This window comes from Mirounga leonina, unplaced genomic scaffold (genome assembly GCF_011800145.1).
Source record: "Mirounga leonina isolate KUSES-001 unplaced genomic scaffold, KU_Mleo_1.0 Mir_180, whole genome shotgun sequence".
Classification (NCBI taxonomy): domain Eukaryota; kingdom Metazoa; phylum Chordata; class Mammalia; order Carnivora; family Phocidae; genus Mirounga; species Mirounga leonina.
This window is the reverse complement of record NW_023270469.1, coordinates 17,006,846-17,027,771: the sequence shown is the minus strand read 5'-3', so window position 1 is coordinate 17,027,771 and position 20,926 is coordinate 17,006,846. Positions and strand designations below refer to the sequence as shown.

At 52.8% G+C, this 20,926-nt stretch overlaps 1 protein-coding gene across 2 annotated transcripts; it reads left to right on the top strand.

Annotated features, from left to right (window-relative positions):
• Positions 1-3,569: 3,569 nt before the first annotated feature.
• Positions 3,570-18,401, top strand: HAS3 (hyaluronan synthase 3). 2 transcript variants are annotated; one of them, XM_035024897.1, is made up of 5 exons: positions 3,570-3,965; positions 8,565-8,668; positions 12,617-13,255; positions 16,484-16,585; positions 17,453-18,401. In XM_035024897.1, the coding sequence occupies exons 3-5, from the start codon at positions 12,617-12,619 to the stop codon at positions 18,374-18,376; spliced, it is 1,665 nt and encodes a 554-aa protein (XP_034880788.1). In that variant the 5' UTR covers positions 3,570-3,965; positions 8,565-8,668; the 3' UTR covers positions 18,377-18,401. The 2 variants fall into 2 exon arrangements, with proteins under 2 accessions (XP_034880788.1, XP_034880787.1); XM_035024896.1 differs by lacking the exons at positions 3,570-3,965; positions 8,565-8,668 and adding an exon at positions 9,158-9,237.
• Positions 18,402-20,926: the final 2,525 nt, after the last annotated feature.

The window sequence follows — 20,926 nt, the reverse complement described above, 5'->3', positions numbered from 1 at the left end:
ACCTGAGCCGAAGGCAGACGCTTAACGACTGAGCCACCCAGGCGCCCTCCCTGCTTGTTTAAATGGACGACCTACGTCAGGTGAAACGTCAGCCCTGATTCCCTGCGAGCAGTGTCCTCGGACCCCAAACCCAGCCTCGGACACCAGAACGTGTTCTGTGTCTCGTGTTTGATCTCGTTGTTGGCCCAGCAGCTAGAGACGAGATCCGCAAAAAACCCCCAGCCCTCCCGCTCCTATACTCTTAACAGCTTTCATAAATGGCTTGTTTAAAGGCTTGTTCTTCTTTCTGGGGGTGGCTAAGGTAGCAGACACCCAAGACGGCCTCCCTGGGAGCAGAAGTGTGCAACACCGAAAGTGTGGAAAGTCTTCCCATAGATCCAGCCAGAGCCCAGATACAGCCCCTTTGAAGGTTTGCTGTTGTTTTGGTTTGGCTTTTTACCCTTTCATCTCCTGGAAGCAGGGTGTCAAGTTCTCAGATTTCATGTTCAGAATGATCACAACGGATCGTTTTAAACTGTGATCTGTTGTGTCTATATTACTTGATTATATACACTGATAGCTCTATCCCATACCCTCCCTTGAGAGAGGGAAAAAAAAAGAGACTGGAATGAACAGCCCTCTGTTGCAGAAGGGAGCAATAAGGTCCAGAGACGTAGGTTTTTGCAAACGGGAGGAGACAGAGGAAGGGGAGATGTAAGTGCACGAGGGCAGAGAACCTTGTTCTTCTGTTCACTAGTTCCCAGGCTTGGCCGGTCAGCCAGCGCCTGCCTGCACCCCAGAGCGGGGCTGAGGGGGAGAGCTGTGGGTGTCAGCAGAGGGCAGTTTGCAGGGAGCTTCGGAATTGCAGGAGCGCCCTCTCTGCCTTTAAGTGGCTTATTAAATGATGTAAGATTTAATCTTTGCTGTCTGCCTTGGAGCTGAAGCCTGCTCCGAACGGTACCTGGGTGGGGCTTTTCTGATGTACATCTCTAGTCATCACACGCCAAGGTAGCCTGGCGCTGGGGAGAACAAAGCCACCTGCTCCGCACTTCCAGAGTCTCTAGAACTCCAACAATCGTCTCTGCCCTCCCCCCGCCAACATACAGACCACGCACCACTTTCAAAACTCCCAATCCTATGGTGACCATATTAATCCTAGGGAAGGGCCAGCCTGAAATTAGGCTGTCTTTACTGAAAGAATAGTGGTGCTGATGCTTCAGAGAGCTGTGGGGGAGGGGTGAGTACCCTCCCTCCGTGAACTCCCCCAAAGAAACTGTGAGCATCGGGGTTAGAGAGTGCAGCATCAGCCACGTGGGTATTTTTCCTTGGCCAAGGCCAGGACCAAGGGAGAGAGATGATCACGGGGACTCCATAGCCAGACCCGTTACCCTAACCCATCCTTTGAGTAGGAAAAGCCCCCAAAGTGCAGAAGTTCTTTGTTTGTTTGTTTGTTTAGAATTTCTTTTGTTTAAAAACTGAAAGCTAATCCAAGCTTGGCAGCCCTGTCCTTCCATTGACAAGGGCTGGCTGGTTTCCCGCGCACCCCAGTTCTCCTAGAAAAGGCAAGCAGCTCCTTTGCCAACAAAAGACGAAGTCAATCCAATTCCAGGTATATTGCAGAGATGTGGGGACCGATCCTGCCCATCTGGTCCTGTTCTCTTTGTGTCTCCCTGGCTCTCCCTCCTCATTTCCAGTTCAAATCAGCACCTTTTCTCCTTTTCCTGTTTTCCTTCGGGCTTGGTAGCTCATTAGTTCATTGCTCAGTTTGTTTTGTTTTTTATAAAGATTTTTTTTTTATTTATTTGACAGAGAGACACAGCTAGAGAGGGAACACAAGCAGGGGGAGTGGGAGAGGGAGAAGCAGGCTTCCCGTGGAGCAGGGAGCCCGGTTCAGGGCTCGATCCCAGGATCCTGTGATCATGACCTGAGCCGAAGGCAGACGCCCAACGGCTGAGCCACCCAGGCGCCCCTATTGCTCAGTTTTTAAGGTCAGTTAATTCAGACAGGTGTGGCAGAGGAACATGGTGCAGGAGGAAAATGGACAGACACTTCTACACTCTGGAGCTCACATGTGGGATTGGCTGGCTCTCTGCTGTCCTCCGGATGCCAGAAATGCACTTTCGAATCTCAGCTGAGGAGAATCCTCCGGATGTGTTCTCAACCTTGCATACATAATAGAATCACCTAAGAAATTAAAAAAAAAAAAAAAATCAAGCCTGGGGCTCACCCCCAGTGATTCTAAAATGACCTGGGATAGGGTCCAGGTGTTAGTGTTTTTTAAAAAGCTCCAAGGTTTTCAAAGTCTGTGCAGCAGGCCAGATGCCAAAACCACTGCATTAGTTCACCTAGTGAGAGAAGTGCATGTGTGTTTCTGTGTGTCTGTGTGTGTGTGTGTTAAGGGGGTGTCCTAGCCAAAAAATAAAAAAGTCTGATAGTAGGGCATCCTTCGTGGGGGGAAGGTCCTTCCCCATGAAGGAGTTGATGGGACCTGCCCCCACCATTGGCTCTTCTCTAATAGCTTTTATGGAGGATCCATCTTTGGACCTCCTCTGTGACAGTGACTGATGATGTCTTTCATCAAGAAAGAGGACGTAAAGCAGAAATGCCAACACATTTAAACACTGTTGTTGATGGTACCGTAACAAGAGTCAAATGAATTTGGAACAAGTTTACCTGAAGCGATCTGTTCCCCTCCTGCTGATACAGGGGGCTGGGAAGGTAGACTGGGATTGTGTTCTACTGAAGTCCAGAAAGTGGGTGTGTGCTTGTGTAATGAGCAAGTGTGCATGTGTCCATTTTGGGTACAGTGAGTTTTGTACACATGTGGGTGTGGACACGCACGTGAGTACTTGCACGGCGGGGTGGGGGGAGGCAGTTTACAACACCGAGAGCAGAACCTCTCCCTGGGCCTTCCTCCAGCCTCAGTGCAAAGTTGTTGACATCATCATTCTTGGATATGCTTTTTTTTTTCCCCCAGGAAAAGCATCCTTTCAGGGTCCACCTAGAGTCCATCTTCATGTGCACCTCCCTCCCTTACCCAGGATCACCACGATCCTAGATGAGGGGGTGAAAGGGGGCTGACAGCAGCTGGGGTGTGCCATGCAAACCACATGCCGTGGCTCCCGGCTATGTTGCCAGGAGGAAGACTTTTTATAATTCACTAAAGGTGCTGGATGAGCTAACACAGCTATGCGTACTCCTTCCTTCTCTGCTAAATTCTCTCAAAGGATCACTGGGAAGGATTTAAATAAAGCAAATTACTCATGTTTTGACGACCACTAATCCTGTCTATATCTTGGCACTCCTGACTTGACTGCTCTTTTCTTTTTTTTTAAAGTAATTCCTATACCCAGTGTGGGGCTCGAACTCACAACCCCAAGATCAAGAGTCAGATATGCTACTGACTGAGCCAACCAGGTGCCCCTTTATTGCTTGCTTTCCTGAGGTTTCCAAACCCCTTTCACCTGAACCCATGTATGACATGGACTATACCCCACCTAGCCCCAGCTTAGAAGGAAATTCTATAAATTCAAGATTTATATCATTTTAAAATACCTTTTTATTACAAAATTATTTTATTTATTAATAGGAAATTTGGAGACTACAGAGAAAAAGGCAAAGAGAAAAATCTATTGTTCCACTACCCCAGACAAAACCTGGTCCTGATAATCTGGGTGAACTTCTCTCTCGCCTTTTAATTTATAGGATTTAAAAGAAAACAAGAATGTAAAGTAGTCATTCATACATAACAATTTTGTATCCTGCCTTTTTTTACTTAGCCTTACATCGGAAGCATTTTGGCATATTCCTACATTCTCTTCATGAGCGTAATTCTTAGTAGCTGCACAATATCCCAACAAGAAGGAGATTATGGTTGAAAATCGCCTTCTGGATTTTTTTTCTGCATTCACCTAGGAGAGGGAGAAAAAGGAAAAATGGCCGGGAAGAGCTTCTGCTGTTCAGGATTCCAAGAAAAGCATCTCCAGGTCTGGTTTGATATTCGGTTATCGTTCTGGTGTGCCCTTCTAATCCTGACCTTCCAGCCAGCATAAAAGAACCTGGCCCCTTCGCAGGGGCTGACTGCTCGGCCGCCAGCAGAGCAGAGGCCCCTTAATTTGAAATGAAAACGATTCTTGCATCCAAGGAGGGAGAGAGAGAGCCTGGAGTTGAAATCTCACCATTATAACTGCAGGACAGAAAAGTCCTTACACCTGCTTCGTCAAACATAGCCCCCAGACAGGGTACTGATCACAGAGTACTTGTCGGTAAGAGGGGCAGGTTCTGAAAGGATAACTTTGTGGGGTCGTAGCTGCCTTGCTGTCGTCAAGGCACGTACTTTCCACTTGGAATTAGGTATTAACTAGTGTTGTAGATCAAGCTGCCTTGAAGAGGAAGCCCTGTTTAGTCAGCTGGGGGACATAAGCTGCTATTCTTTGGAGGCCAGTTTAAAGTCACTTTCGTTAGCTTCAAGAGGTTTTGATTATGGTCGGCCCAGAGAAGTTGATGGGACGGAGCCTGGAGGGATGGCTTGGCTGCCATCCCCCATTCTGCTTTGCTTCGCTGGAAGCTGCGGGCTGCATGCCATCGAGGAGCACTGAAGCGTGAGGCCCGGGGGGGGAGCTGTGCAGCTAGCCCCTCCGCCCGTCCCCGCCCCGTCACTCGCTAGGAGACCAGCAGAGCGGAGCGGCACCTGGGTCCTGGCAGGCTCGTCCTGCAGCTCCAAGCCCCGGCCGTGACTAGGGAGACTGAATGGCAGACTCCTCTTGGTGCAAGGTGTTTGAGCATTTCACAAGTTTGGATCTGAAGAGTGGTGGAAAGGTGAACTCGTTGTGTGTGGACCTGTCAGCTTCAGTTACCTCAAACCCTCCAAAGCTTGGAGAATGGCCCTTTCGTCCCTCCAAAGGATAGAAGTCTCTTTCTCTTGATGATTCCTCCACCCCCACCCCCACCCTCACTCGTGCCCAAGACAGTGACACCGCCTGCCCGCAGGGACGCTTCCTGAGGGCAGCACCAACGGTGCACGCAGCCCCCTTGCGCCCCTTTGCTCTGGTTGATCGGCTTGTTAACACGCCTCGTACACCTGTTCCCACTCCTGAGCGCCCCCCCCCCCCAGACCGCAGCTCAGCTGTCCCCGGACAATACTTGTAACTTATTACCACCTTGCTCGGACTTCTTTAAGAGTTCTCCATCACTGCCAGTTAAAATGCAAACTCCTTATTCAGTCATTCAAGGCTCCAGAATCTGCCCTTAGCATCTTCCTCCTCAGCCGCTAAAACTCATCAGGCACTCCTTAGAGCAGGTACTGTTGGAAGTTCTTCAGTGTAAATTTCTTTTCTTTTTTTTTAAGATTTATTTATTTAGGGGCACCTGGGTGGCTCAGTCGTTAAGCGTCTGCCTTCGGCTCAGGTCATGATCCCAGGGTCCTGGGATCGAGCCCCACATCGGGCTCCCTGCTCCACGGGAAGCCTGCTTCTCCCTCTCCCACTCCCCCTGTGTTCCTGCTCTTGCTATCTCTCTCTCTGTCAAATAAATAAAATCTTTAAAAAAAAGATTTATCTATTTTAGAGAGAGAGAGTGCAAGCAGGGGGAGGGGCAGAGGGAGAGGGAGAAGGAGAGAGAGAACCTCAAGCAGACTCCCCATGGAGTGCGGAGCCTGACTCGGGGTTCGGGGCTCCAGCAGGGCTCGATCTCACAATGCTTCACCCCCCCCAGATCATGACCTGAGCCAAAACCAAGAGTTGGATCCTCAACCGATGGAGCCACCCAGGCATCCTTACCTGCTCTTGTTCTTAAGCTCTTCCTCCCATCTAGAATGTTCTTTTCTTTCTTCAAACTCTGTTCAGCCCATTCCAGCTCACAGAGATCTCTCTCCTGAAATCCTCAGACTCTTCTAGTTGGATTCTCTCATCAACATCTAATTATAAATTGTCTTGAATGGTGACCGCTTTTCTTTTTTTTTAAGATTTTATTTATTTGACAGAGAGGGACACAGTGAGAGAGGGAACACAAGCGGGGGCGGGGGGTGGGAGTGGGAGAAGCAGGCTTCCCGTGGAGCAGGGAGCCTGATACGGGGCTAGATCCTAGGACCCTGGGATCATGCCTAAGCCAAAGGCAGACGCCTACTGACTGAGCCACCCAGGCGCCCAGTTGACCACTTTTCAAGTGTATTTGTCTTCAAAATGGATAACTGTCTAGATGGCAGGGACCAGCCTGACACTTCTTGGTGCCAAAGCATCATTCCCTTCTCACGGCTGGTCTTCACTGTTTGTCAAATGAATGTTGAAATGCAGCATGCATTTTCTACTACTGAGCTGAATAAGGAGGCTTATTCTCTGGAACCCACGTAAAAGCCAATTCAGCAACATCTGAATTCACTTTTTTGCGTGATTGGGTGTGGAAATAGTCCTATTCTTAAATCCCCAGTGGTAAGCAAAGATAAACTTGAGCTTTATTGTTATCAGCTCCTTAAAGATTCCCTTACCCTTCTCCCCTCCAAGAGATGATGCAAATAGGGCACTGCAAACTGGATGTTAATTACAGGCAAATCCTCCCTGGCAGAGGCTGGCCACAAAGGTGAAGTCGCTCCTTGCTGCCTGATAACACAGGGTCGCTGGCCCTGCAGATCAGAAAAAGAGAATTTGCTTCTCAGGGAAGCCATTAAGGGGGCCAAGCCAATTGGTATGGGCAGTGTTTACTGTTCTTATGATGTTGCATCTGGACCGGCTGTTCATTTAGGAGTTTTTAATTGACTAGCCCACCACCTATAAAACTCCCTGGAGCCAACGGAGATAGGCAATAAGCCCATGGGACAAACTTGAAACCTTTGAAATTAACTAGGCATGAGATGGTCCTGGAACAGCCCAGGAAACTTGCTCCCAGCGAAGTCAGGGGGCTGTTGCGTTGAGGGCAGACAGGATCTTTCCAAACTGGCTGCTCCATTCCCTCAGCTTCTAAACAGGTCACTTACAAGCAGCCAGTTGGCTGTATGTGACTCACAGACACATTTTGCCTGGCCTGTGGACTGTTATTGTTTTTTCACAACATTTGAATTAGTTGCCAACACTTAAAAATTAGGTTTCACATAAAAGTCTGGATTTTTGGGGCACCTTGGAGGCTCAGTTGGTTAAGTGTGTGACTTGATTTCGGCTCAGGTCATGATCCTGGGGTCCTGGGATTGAGCTCGTGTGCTCTCTCTAATAAGTAAAATCTTAAAAAAAAAAAAAAAAGGACAGAAATCTTAGGGGCTCAGGGACTTCCCTGCCCACCCTCACTCATGCTCATTGCTGGGTCCCCCAGGCAAACAAAGACACCCACTCCACCCCATCCCATTTTGCTTTACAGAAACCAAATCATTTCACACTTTGGCTTGAGAAAATCATCACTAATATGCTACATGGTTTAAATTTTCTTTTTTTGTGTGTTTTTAAAAACTAGTATTGAATCCACAATGGGAATATGTTTTGAACTTGAGACAGGCCCTAAGAAGAGCGAATAATGCACGAGTGGGGAAAGGAGCCTTTGATTAAGAGGAAGACTTTGGAGTCAGTTCTGCCACTAGCTGTGGGCAGTAACCTCAGTATCTTCCTCCCAGAAATGGGACTGAGTATTTGACAGGGTTGTTACAAGAATTGAAGAGATTGGCTGAGAGCAGGTGCTCAGTGAAAGTTAACTCCAGTTATCCTCAACCAGAGAACGGCATCTGTTCTGGATTCTACAAGCTCATTCCTATGGGATGTGATCCTCGGTGACCAGAAATTCAGAGATCAGTGTCAATGAAAAATGCCTTGTCTCCAATACACTACGGACGTTTATTTTTGTTTTGTTTTTTTAAGATTTTATTAGAGCACGAGCATGTGAGCACATGAGCAGGGGGAGGGGCAGAGGGAGAGAGAGAGAGCCGGATAAGCAGATTCCCCGCTCATCAGGGAGCCCAAAGCGGGACTCAATCCCAGGACCCCGGGATCATGACTTGAGTCCAAGGGCTTAACCGGCTGAGCCACCCAGGTGCCCCGGGCCCTAAGATTTCTAAGAGGAGCAGCTTGTAGACTGCAACTAATGTTGCTATAAATTTGTTGCAGCTTGGGAAGAAGTGATGGAAATTATCTCAGGTGTGTTTGGAGGACATGTAAATTCACTTTTTTTTTTTTTTTACTAGTCTTTAATTTTATCTCTTCAAGCTTTTCTGAGATTTAGAAATTGGCTTCTAATTCAACTGGTTCTAAACTTCCTCTGCTAACAACTCCCACCTCTCCCTGACCCCACCCCATCTCATCCAAGTCCAGCACCAGCTTTTGGGGACCTGGAAACCACTGGCTATAAGGTCAGTTGGGAATTTAGGAGGTGTGGATGTCGGAAATAAAGGTGTTAAGAAAAGGGGAGGAGGATTTGGTTTTGGCTTTAAGACACCGGAACTTCCAAGGTTCCTGCAAAACCATTTGGAGCTTTTGCAAACCCTCAAAGTCATCAGCGCCCCACTGCGGAATCCAAAGCTAAGCTTGTCACAATTGTTAACACCTTCTTTGAACAGTCTTTTTATATTTGATAATTATTCTCTTCTGCGCCTCTTTTTTTCTTTTTGCCGGCAGGAAGGTTCTGCTGTCTTGGTTTTAGGGAGTACCCTATACAGCGAGCAGCCCCTCGGCGTGCCGCAGTCGGGGGAAGACTTCCATCGCCTCGGCGGTTTTGCAGAGTGAGTAGATCGCGAGGCTTAGGAAGCCGGGCGCGGGGGAGGCGGAATGGAGAGTTAACAGTTTTGGAAGTCGCTAGGGGTTATACTGAAAGTTAACAACGACTCAGGTTCTGGGTTGAGCACAATGACCGCCTCCTCCTGGGCAGCTGGCCCCGGGGCGAGCGCGGAGGAGCGCGGCCTCTGGCCGCCGTGGGGGAACCCGCCTTCCAGGGCGCAGAGACCGAGGCCGGAGCCGCGTGCACGCGGGACCCCGCGTCCCGCCGAGCGCCGGCCGCGTGTAGCTCCCTCCGACTGAGCCAATAAGGGGGTGCTCCTCGCGGCCCTCGGGGGAGCCCTCCCACTCTTCCCAACTTTCCCGGCCCTAGGGCCGGAGGAGGGCGCCTCTCCCGGCGGGGACGCGCTCGGTACTTAAAGGCGGCTCCGTGGGGCCGGCGCTCGTCAGTCGGAGCGCGCGGCGGCGGCGGCGCACCGGGGAGAGAGAGAGGCGCGGCGGCGGCGAGGAGCGGGAGGAGGGGCATGGAGCCGCCGCGGGCCTGCTGAGCACCGGAGCGCGGGCAGCCGGCGGCACGGTGAGCGCGGGCCCGGCCAGCCGGCCACATCCGAGGGGCGGGCCGCGCCGCGCGGGGGCTGCGCCGGGCTCCAGGGGTGCCGCTGGCCGAGCCCGGCTGACCCCCACCGCCTACCCCCTACCTCCCGCCCCCCACACCCCCGCCTGTGCGGGCGCTGCGTCCGGCGCCCGGAGGCCGGCTGAGGGCTGCAGTGTCTCCAGGCTTCCCGGCGGTGGTTCCTGCAGCCCCTTCCCCACTGACCCCTCCTCCCTTTCTTCCTCCATCCTCTCCTCCTCCAGCCTCTCCTCCCTTCCTCCCTTGCGGCTTCTGTTTTGTGAATGGATTAGGGGGCGGACGGCGGTGCGGGGCACGAGGCTGGTGGGAGTCTCTCCCTCCCCCACTCCTGCCGGGGGGTTCGCACCTGTCCGGCACCAGGATGCCGGGCGGTTTGGGCCCTGCGGGTCAGCCGGGCCACGGCCGCCTGTATCTGCGGGCCCTGCCTCCCCTTCCCTAGCCGGCTCGGAGGGGCCGGGAGGGCGGGCGGGCGGGCGGCCAGGCGCAAGGGAAAAAGCCCCAGCCCCGCGCGCAAGTTTCCCATCCCGCCGCGTGTGGGCCCCGTAGCAGGGCACACCTGTCAGCTGTAGAGGCCGCACACCGGCAGCCCTGCAAAGTTTCGGGTGTAGATTGGCGGCGTGCGTCCTTGGCCGAGGGTTTTCTCCTTCAGTCATCTGGGGGGAGGTGTCTTAGGGAGCGCCCCCCAACCTAGTGCCCTTGAAGCCGGGTGCGCATTAGCCTACGGGTTCCGAGCTCTAGCGGATCCCATCTGAACGAAATGGGGGTGGGTGAGAGGTGGTCGAGGCTCCCCTCTCCCCGCTTGAGGTGGCACGGCCCCCTATCTGGGCAGTGGCGCCTCTGCCAGAGCCCGCACCAGCACCTAATTGCTCGTGGGGTTTTGGCTGCGGGACATTTTTGGTCTTCGGTGGGGTACGGGGTGCCAGGGTAGTGCCTCCAATTCGTGTGCGGGGTTTGGGGGTCCTGCCCGCGAGAGGAAGGGGCCGGCGACACCGGAGATGCTGCCTTTGTCTGCAGGCACACTTTGCCAAGGTAGCTGGGGCCCAGAGGAGATGCGCGGGGCCTGGTCCGGCTGATTCCTCGGGTTTTCCGTTCCTTCCCTGCTGAGTCGTGGGAAACCGGCACGTGGGTGTGGCCGGCGCCGCCTTTGCCAGAAGGCGAGGCTCAGGCGGGGGTGAGAAGCCTGGCGAGTGCCTTCCCGGCTGCATTAACCTGGTGGGCACCGCCTCCGGCATTGCACCGAGGCGGGGCGCCAGCACCCGGCAGGTTGCCGGGCTGGCCGCGGCGGCCCCGGCCCTCTCCCAGAGCGCAGGTGGGCAGTGGTGCCCAGCGGCGCCCCTTTGGCGTGTAAGGTCTAGAGGACTACGGGGCGGGCGGGGGGAGCGGTGCTCCTGGAGTGGGTGCAGGGCCTGGGGGCCCCTGAGCCGCAGGCGGACTGAGGGGGTGGGTACCGGGGAAGGCTGGGAGTCCTGCAGAGGAAGCAGGCTCCCAGGAATGGCGGGGCACAGCGCCTAGAGGCCGAGCTTCCCGAAGCCGCGAGGCTGCCAACAGCACCTTCGGGCCCGCAGCTGCTGGAATGCTGCTGGTGCCTGAATCTAGACGGACTTAGGCAATGACCGCGTGTTCCTCACCCATCCTATGTGGCAGGTGGCAGGGGAACGGGCACTGTTCCCCTTGCAAGAAGGTGCATTTGTGTTGGAGCGGGGCTCAAGGGTTGGTTCCAGTAAGACCTAGAGTTGGAGCAAGCTTGGAAGCGAGACCCCGTGGTCTGTAGAGGTGGGTGGGTGGTGGTGGAAATGGGGTTCTCCAGATCAGGCAGGTGGCAAAGAGAGGAGATGGGAAGGCGTGGGTCAGAATGAGGAGTGGGGAGCTGTCCTCATCAGCCCCTCCTCTCTTCCCCAATCAGCCTTCCCACCTGGGTCCTCCTTCAGGGCAGGAAGTGCTGCTACTTTACTGGAAATTATTTACCTGAGACCTATGGAGCAAGAAACCATTAGAACCCCCCCCTTGGGGGACCCCAAGTCTCAGACCACTTGGGCAGGGTCAGGCAGCCAGGAGGTGGTAGAGCTGTGTCTCAAGCACAAGTCTTTGGTGCTGAGTGCTAAGCTGTTTTCATTAAAACCCAGATGTTGCCAACAGGGCAGCTGCTGGGAGGCCGGACTTAGGGCAGGAGGAGTGGCAGGGGCCCGAGCACTGAGGTGCCATGCGGGCACTAGGACCAAGTGGATGGGGCTTCCCGGGCAGCCAGCCCTCCCAGGCTGCTGCAGTGGTGGCTGCAGTTCCCTCTGGCGCCCCGGCCGCTGGGCTTCCAGGAGAGCGGTCCACACCCCAGCTCTCATTTCCTCTTTCCTGGTCTGCTTTTCCCCGTTGCTTTCCCTTTCTTTCCTGCCTCCGGTAGATGAGAAAAAGGGGAGACAGCAGAGAACACAAGGAAACTTTCTTTAAAAAAAAAAAAAAAAAAGATTTTATTTCTTTGACAGAGACACAGTGAGAGAGGGAACACAAGCAGGGGGAGTGGGAGAGGGAGAAGCAGGCTTCCTGCTGAGCAGGGAGCCCGATGCGGGGCTCGATCCCAGGACCCTGGGACCGTGACCTGAGCCAAAGGCAGACGCCTAACTGAGCCACCCAGGCGCCCCACAGGGAAACTTGCTCTTACTGATTTTGCTGTTTCAAGTGCGAGAAGTTGCCCCCCCCCCCCCGTCTTTATGTTTCCTGCTGTTTCTCATCTTTTCCTCCCCCACTTTGTTCACAGGCCTCATGGTTCCTGTGCTTTACTTCCCCTCCCTCTGCGCAGGACCCTGGTGGGTACAGGGCGGGTAGAAGCTCTTAGCTTCTGGCTGCCTCCCTGGTCGTCCTCCCTCCCGGGCCCCTCGCCTGCTCAGGGCTGCCTCCGGCTCACCCCTCCTGAAGGTTGCCTAGAAGGGCTCTGGGTCAGGCAGATCCCAGGACCGCCACCCACCAGGTGGGCATCACAGAGCTCTTTCTGGCTTTGGTTTGTCTAACGAGAATAAATGCTACTCGAACTGCTAAATTTACGTATGTAATCCATTTCACCCTCAAAGATGCTACAAGGTTAGTGCTGCAGTCCACGTGTCACAGATGAATGAACCGAGGGGCAGGGCAGAGTCCCACAGAGCGGAAGTGGCGGAGCTGGGATTCGAACCCCAGGGGCCTGGCTTCTGAGTCTACACACGGTCTTAGTCACGCTCAGTCAGGGGCAATGGTTTTGATGAGTGGCTCATTTCCCCCGTTCTGGGCCTGCCCGAGAAAACAGCCCCACTCGCACTGACTGCCTCCTGACTCCACACCTCCCTCCGTCTCCCACCAGATGCCGGTGCAGCTGACGACAGCCCTGCGTGTGGTGGGCACCAGCCTGTTTGCCCTGGCGGTGCTGGGTGGCATCCTGGCAGCTTACGTGACGGGCTACCAGTTCATTCACACAGAAAAGCACTACCTGTCCTTCGGCCTGTACGGGGCCATCCTGGGCCTGCACCTGCTCATCCAGAGCCTGTTTGCCTTCCTGGAGCACCGGCGGATGCGGCGGGCAGGCCGACCGCTCAAAGTCCCCGCTGCCCCGTCGCGGCGCTCGGTGGCACTCTGCATCGCCGCCTACCAGGAGGACCCCGACTATCTGCGCAAGTGCCTGCGCTCAGCCCAGCGCATCGCCTTCCCTGACCTCAAGGTGGTCATGGTGGTGGATGGCAATCGCCAGGAGGACGCCTACATGCTGGATATCTTCCATGAGGTGCTAGGCGGCACTGAGCAAGCTGGCTTCTTTGTGTGGCGCAGCAACTTCCATGAGGCGGGGGAAGGGGAGACGGAGGCCAGCCTGCAGGAGGGCATGGACCGCGTGCGGGATGTGGTGCGAACCAGCACCTTTTCGTGCATCATGCAGAAATGGGGAGGCAAGCGAGAGGTCATGTACACGGCTTTCAAGGCTCTTGGCGATTCAGTGGACTACATCCAGGTAAGCGCACCTTTGCCAGGAATGTGCGGCCGTGTGGACACGTCTGGCTGCCTGGGCATACTGGGCAGGAATTTTAGGTCCGGTTAAGGTCCCCTGTGTTGTGTACATCCTTCCTCGGAACTTCAGAAGGCAATGAGGTAACTGCTGCTCCGAACAGCAGTCCGGGGGTCATAAAGCCCAGGGATAGAATCCTGGTTCTTCTCGTCCTTCGCTCTGTGCCTGAGGGCAGGCCTCTGGACTGGTGTGCCAATGCTAGAAAGAGCTAACGAGCGGACAGCACTTAAGTCAGACCACACCCCATTGTAGGCACTTCATACATGTATTTATTTATTTATTTATTTAAAAGATTTTATTTATTTATTTGAGAGAGAGAGAACACATGAGAGGGGATAGGGTCATAGGGAGAAGCAGACTCCCCGCCGAGCAGGGAGCCCGATGTGGGACTCGATCCAGGGACTCCAGGATCCTGACCTGAGCGGAAGTCGCTTAACCAACTGAGCCACCCAGGCGCCCCTCATACATGTATTTTTTTAAAGATTTTATTTCTTTATCTGTCAGAGGGAGAGAGAGAGCACAAGCAGGGGGAGCGGCGGGCAGAGGGAGAAGCAGGCTCCCTGCTGAGCAGGGCGCCCGATGCAGGACTCGATCCCAGGACCCTGGGATCGTGACCTGAGCCGAAGGCAGACGCTTAATGACTGAGCCACGCAGGCGTCCCTACATACTAGTTCTTTTAACCCTCATAATATTGCTAAAGAATAAATACTCTTACTCTTGCCATGCATGGAAGGTGAACCTGAAGCCCCAAGAAGTTAAGGAACTTGCCTAACGTCACACAGCAGTAAGGTGCAGAGATGGGATTTGAGCCTAGGCGGTCTGCCCATATCCACTGTGCCTCAGCACCAGTAACGTGGGGATGAATCTCTCCATAAGGAGGTGTGGTGAAGAGCAAAAGAAATCATGCTCCAAAGCACTCAACTATTGTTTGTTATGGGCCAGAGAGCCCTACTCTACCCAGTGTCAAATTGGTGTTTGTGAAGTGGGGGGGACACAGCAGTGACTCATCCCCCAGCTTAATTCTGCAGCAGTCTTGGCAGGGCTAGGACCCTGAGCAGATCCACAGTTAACACAGCTCCCAATTTTCAAATAACAGAACCTAGAAAGAACTGATGAAAAGCTCACACACTTAAGTGCCAAGTAGAAACTGCACCCAGAACCCCAAGTTTCCGGTCCAGCATCCGCATGTCCGTTTCTCTGTCGGATTCCTTCTCCACACACGCCAGACGGTTTTGCCCAGCACTTGAATGAATAGCGGCTGTCATGGCCGCCCACCTGAGTACCAGCTCAGTCTTGCTGAGGGCATGTTGAGTACACCAATATTGAAATGTTCTCTACTTTACGTACCTAAAATTAGCTTGCCACAGATGTTTGGTTTTTGGCTTTTCTGGAAGTTGCATCCTCAAGTGAATTGGTACATTGACCCTTTTTCTGTCTTCCTAGGGCCAAGGACCTCCTCGGCCTTAGTAGGGAGGGATGTTGAGGCATTTGATTCTGCAGTTCATCTAGGGTCAAGGGGCCTCTGGTGCTTTCCTGGAGACTCAGAAGGCAGAGGAAAAGCCCTTGAGCTCTGGCACATGCTCAAGCCACAGGGACTCTGTCGTGTCCTCCCTTGCAGCACCAACTCCCCAAACCTGCCACGCATCTTCCTTTACTGATCATTTCCTGTGGATTCATTCTGGTGGATCAGCAAATAGGCTCACACACCTGAGCCAGCCTTTCTCTTGATGGCTCTGGGCTCACTGCCTGGGCTGCCTGGGCAGCCTGGGCTTCAGTTCAATTTGGTGGATTTCAGCCTGTCTTCCAACAGCCTTGCTGTGGGTGTGTCTTTCCCTCTGAGGGAGATAGCCCTGCTTCAGCCAGTGGGGAAACCCATGCAGCAAAGAGCTCTAACTTCCCTAACGCTGCTCTGTTAGAAAGACCTCCCTGGAGTGAAAGAAGCTGAGCAGCATGAGGAACGAGTTAGGGTCAGGGCAGGAAGTAGCCCTGAGACTGGCAGCACTGGAAAGCCTGGCCTGTCAGCTGAAGGGGCTCTGGGAGTCTGGCCCAAAGCTCTCCAGGCACCCTCTCCCAAGGCGTGTTGGTGGGGAGGTAGGAGGGAACTCTGGCTGTCTCCCTTCAACCTTTTGCTCCTTGTCTGTGGCCACCATGTCTTCCAGAATGGCAAGAGAAAACCCAGCAAGGTTGGGGTGTGGGGGGCAGCCCCCTTCCTGCAGGCATTAGCAACTTTACTAAAAGTATTTTGGACTTTTGCAAAGCAAGGTTTGGGCTTATCTGTGGGTACTGTTCTTTGCGCTGTTGTTCTGCCAGTGATGGTCTGGGCTCTCCGTTATCACCTCAGTTGTCTCACAGAAAATAGACAAGGAGTCAGCCAGCAGGATAAGTGTTCATACCTCAGGTTCAACTAATAATGGAGCCACCTGTTAGACCATGAGCCTCCCTAGGGAAGGTGGGCAGTGGGGCAGGATTTGACCTCAGCTCCGGTTGGAGGCAGCTGTTGCCAGCCTCCATGCTCATCCAGAATCAATCCAGGTGTCACGTCAGGATGGCCAAGTGGTTTAGCATGCCAGACTCAAGCTCCTGAGAATCCAGGTGAGAGCAGCCCTTGGACATAGCATGCCCTGATCATAGAGACTTAGCCAAAGGAGCTCAGGCCTTGCAGCCATATTAGTGGGGCACCTATGACTGGGTAGATATATCCTCCACTTTCACTGCAGGTTGTCCAGGAGACCAGAGGTTGAAACTGGGAATACCATGTTAATATATGAGAGGGCTTTGGGCAGTAGCCTCTGGCAAGAGCCATTTCTTCACCTAACCTGGAGTGTCTGCTGGCCTGGGTCTAGCCACTGTACCTGCCATCTGATTTCAGTGTGTACCTCCTTTTCCTCCAGGGAAATGTTCTGAGACCATTTTTGTGGAGCCTGGCTCTATAGAGGCTAAAAACTTGCTCAGTGCTAAGCATTTGTTCCTGACACTGAGTCTCCAGGGTTTCTCTCTCAGCCTAACTCTCCTTTTCCTTGTTATTCATCTCACCTCTTCTGTTTAGCATAGATCTCTTTGCTAGTGGCTGGAAGTGAACCCTTTGAGAGGTGGTTATGTCCCTGAAGCAGTGAGCAGTATGCGATGTACACAGGCCCAAGGTCAAAGTGGGCTGACCATGCACTCCCTCTGCAGGTGTGTGACTCTGACACTGTGCTGGATCCAGCCTGCACCGTCGAGATGCTTCGAGTCCTGGAGGAAGACCCCCAAGTAGGGGGAGTTGGAGGAGATGTCCAAGTACGAAGTAACCAGGGATTCCGGGGGTGGTGGTGGTGGTGGTGGCGGGGCTAGACTCTCTGCTTCCCAATCCAATGTGTATGCCTGGGAAGTGAGCATCTTGACTACCTAGTATTTTGGGTGGGTGGGTGTGTGGGGGGGGGCAGTGTGTGTGTGTGTGTATGTTTGATAGTTTTCACTAGTATCAAAGGGCTCACTTGGTAGTCAGTCCCTTTTCTGGTCTTTTCCAACCTGAGGAAAAAGAAAATCACTCAACAGGTATGTAGTAGAGAGCCCATGCTGCTGGGAGGGGCTCTGTGTTCTGGGCTCCTGATCACGAAGGGTGCTCCTTGGTGGTGATGCAACAAGCACCTCCCGAGCTGGGCCCTTGAGAAACCCTTGTTCTTAAGGAAGTTGTGCTGAATGGTAAGAACAAGGGCAGTATGGTAAGATTAAGGGGCCAGATCTTCTTCCAGAGGGAATGCTGGTAACACATCAGGTCTTCCTGAGAAGCTTTCCAACTGCAGAAAGGTCAGGATAGATGGCTGGTGGGGGGTGGGGGGGGATTGCTGCGCATCCTTCCCGAGTCGTTCTCTCTGCCACCACCACAGGCTGTTTCCTGAGATGGAAAGTGGCTCTGACTGCTGGAGCAACTTCACTGGGGCAGTCAGTGCAGATGGCAGTGAGGTGCTGGGGGCAGTGACTGGGTACCACTGCCTCCTCCCAGCCTCAGGTTTCCCAGCTCTGGCTGGGTTAGGACGGATGGCCAGGTATCTGAGCAGTGGGCTACAGAACTCAGGGTAGGGGAGGCCTCGTGGCCTCTGGTGTCTGTCTCCCGGGACTCGAGTCCTCAGGTGAGGAGGCCCAGCATCTCTGGTTCCCTTGCAGATTCTCAACAAGTATGACTCGTGGATCTCCTTCCTGAGCAGTGTGCGGTACTGGATGGCCTTCAATGTGGAGCGGGCCTGCCAGTCCTACTTTGGCTGTGTGCAGTGCATCAGTGGGCCTTTGGGCATGTACCGCAATAGCCTCCTCCAGCAATTCCTGGAGGATTGGTACCATCAGAAGTTCCTCGGCAGCAAGTGCAGCTTTGGAGATGACCGCCACCTCACCAACCGGGTCCTGAGCCTCGGCTACCGGACTAAGTATACAGCGCGCTCCAAGTGCCTCACAGAGACCCCCACCAAGTACCTCCGGTGGCTCAACCAGCAGACGCGCTGGAGCAAGTCTTACTTCCGGGAGTGGCTCTACAACTCTCTGTGGTTCCATAAGCACCACCTCTGGATGACCTACGAATCGGTGGTCACAGGTTTCTTCCCCTTCTTCCTCATCGCCACGGTCATACAGCTTTTCTACCGAGGCCGCATCTGGAACATTCTCCTCTTCCTGCTGACAGTGCAGCTGGTGGGCATTATCAAAGCTACCTATGCCTGCTTCCTTCGGGGCAATGCAGAAATGATCTTCATGTCCCTCTATTCCCTTCTCTATATGTCCAGCCTCCTGCCAGCCAAGATCTTTGCCATTGCTACCATCAACAAGTCTGGCTGGGGCACTTCTGGCCGAAAAACCATCGTGGTGAACTTCATTGGCCTCATCCCTGTGTCCATCTGGGTGGCGGTCCTTCTAGGGGGACTGGCCTACACAGCTTATTGCCAGGATCTGTTCAGTGAGACAGAGCTAGCCTTCCTGGTTTCTGGGGCCATCCTGTACGGCTGCTACTGGGTGGCCCTCCTCATGTTGTATCTGGCCATAATCGCCCGGCGATGTGGGAAGAAGCCAGAGCAGTACAGCTTAGCTTTTGCTGAGGTGTGACGCAGCCCCCCAAGCAGAGTGGGAAAAGTGCAATGGGTAAGGGAGGGGAGGGGAATGGAAGAGAAAAGATGGGGTGGGAGGGAGGAGGGAGTGCTCTTTTAGTTTATTAATGGTCCAAAGGACAAATCTGCAGTGCAAAGAGCGGTGACTGTACTACATGGTCTGGGGCAGTTCTTACAGGAAGCAACGCCATCCAGCTCAGAGGGCTATTTTCACGCCACCCATCTGCTTGCCTCTGCATGCTTGGTGGCCGATGGGAAAGATTCCACCTCCTCCCCCAGGATCCACAGGGAACCCAGAAGTGTGCTAAACCAATTTAGTTCCGATCAGTGGCAACTTCTGATAGGTAAGTGACAGCCTGTGGCAAGGGAGAATTCTTAGACCCTCTGAACACAACCAGAGGTGGTGGGAGAACTCCTGAGAGATCTGGACCAGCTAGTAACGTGTGCCCCACCCCCACCCCCACATCTACTATCAATGCAATAAGATTGTGCCTGAGATACAAGGCCCAGAAGCCTGATCTTTGGGCATCAGAAAACAGGGTCCAGGAATGGTGCTTTATTATGTGACATACTCCATTCCACATCTCAACATCCCAAGGATGAACCAAACTAGCAGGGAGTTAGCACTGAACTGCTTTTGAGTGTGTATATATATATCTAGGTTAAAAATGAAAGTCTGCCAGGAAGGAACAAAGATTGGTGGTGGTGCTAAAGGCCAGGGGCTATATGGAGGCCTTGGGCCGAATGTATCTCACCTGGAAACTGCCCGACATCTAGATGAACTTGCCTGTGATCTCTGCTGGGGAGAGGAAATGTTTTGGTCACCTACCGGAAGATGAAATCCCAACATACTCAGAAAGGAAGGGAGGGCTCAGGTACTTGACCCTGTATACTCCTGAATTCCTCTCTCAAACTCCACTGTGAGTTGAAGAGAGCCTCCTTCCTTTGCTTTCTTCGAGGTGATGCAGTCACCTCTCCCACCCTCTTTCTCGTTGGGGAAGTTTTTCAAGGTGGCCACTGAGACAGAGCCTGGCTCTCCCAGGCCCCTCTGCCATAGGCACCCCTGCCCTCCGCAAGTGGGGGCAAAAATGATTAGGAGCCTCTGACCAAACTAACTACAATCTTGGAACTGCTTGGACAGATTCCTTAGCAGCTGGCTAAGCGTGCATGACTTTCAGGCTACAGTTCTTGACAATCATCTCCAATGAAAGCTTTTCAGTGTTCCCTAAGTGAAGCCTCAAATCCAAGCTTGTCGTCTTTGAGACTGTCCATTCTCCTCAGTGACTTCTCCAGGGAATTCTTGGCCAAGTTGTGGATAGTCATTATTGCACTTGCTTCTTTCCAGAAACCAAATTCAGAGATAGAATTGGTTCCTAAATCCTAGGGTTCTTTCTTTCTCTCTCATGCTCCTTGAAGCTTTGGTTTTCTTCTGCTTGTTGGGGGTAGGGAGGGAAGGCATTTTCTGGAGATTTGCAATCCAGACTATTCTCCGCTCTTGGGTTTGAAACCTGGGATCTTGACTAAGCCTTTGACTTAGGGGATGCTTGATTGCAAGAGTGCCTGCTTCCGCTCTCCAAATGTCCATTCTTAGCAGGGCCTGCTAACCCCTCAGAACCAGCACTAAGGTAGACAGTCGTTGAGGGGGCAAGCCTCTAGTCTGCCCAGGTGCTCCCTACAAAGGAACCAAGTGTGCTCTGAGCCACAGATTGGCAAACCCTGGTGCTTTCTGTCATCTCCCGTGAACACAAGGGTTTTCCAGGTGCAGCCAACATTGCTGATTCACAGACCTCGAGCCTCTGGTAAGACTGCTGGCTGGTGTTGGGCCCGACCCATGAAGGCCGGGAAGAGGCAGCAGGCATTTGCTAAAGGCAGTTGTTCCAGGCTCTTCCGTGTTTTTGCTGGCCAAGTAAACTATTTTGAGCACTACAATGGAGGAAATCCGGTCAGCCAACTGCAGAGCTCAGACTTCACTAAGGGCTTGTTTTTCTTCAGCTTTTACTTGAAGGTTAAGGTAGGATAGACTCCTGGATGGAGAACTCCTGGTTGTCCTACATTCAGCTCTGCCTCGCACTGTGGTCATCAACCGAGCTCAAATCAAGAGTAGGCAGGTACAAGTAGTGGGCTCACAACGTTTGACCTCGACTGGTTTTTCTAAGTTATTTTGTACATTTTTCAGCAGCGAAACCAAACTGGGTCTTCAGCTTTATCCCCGTTTCTTGCAAGGGAAGAGCCTTTATACAACTGGACACATTTTGTTGTTTTCCTCATTGAGAATTTTAAACCCTTTTGTATTCTTTCTACAGTAATTTGTAAACATATTTATTTTTACTTTTTTTTTTTTTTTTTTTACTTTTCAGGTCAAGTATTTTATACTACACTTGTCAAAATAAAGATTCTCACATAATGCTGGTTATCTCTGAACTACTTCCTCCTTGTACTTAAACTGGTTTTATTCCAGTTTCAAAAGAGGTATTTGAGTAGAAATAGTTTTGTCAAGATAGTTGGCAGTGGAACTCAAACAGGGTAAGTAGTCACAGCTGCCTCTGGA

Coding starts and splice junctions, on each gene's coding strand:
- HAS3 (XM_035024897.1), top strand. CDS start 12,617: ATGCCGGTGCAGCTGACGACAGCCCTGCGTGTGGTGGGCACCAGCCTG. Junction 13,256..16,483: donor ATTCAGTGGACTACATCCAG/GTAAGCGCACCT, acceptor CTCCCTCTGCAG/GTGTGTGACTCTGACACTGT. Junction 16,586..17,452: donor GAGTTGGAGGAGATGTCCAA/GTACGAAGTAAC, acceptor GTTCCCTTGCAG/ATTCTCAACAAGTATGACTC.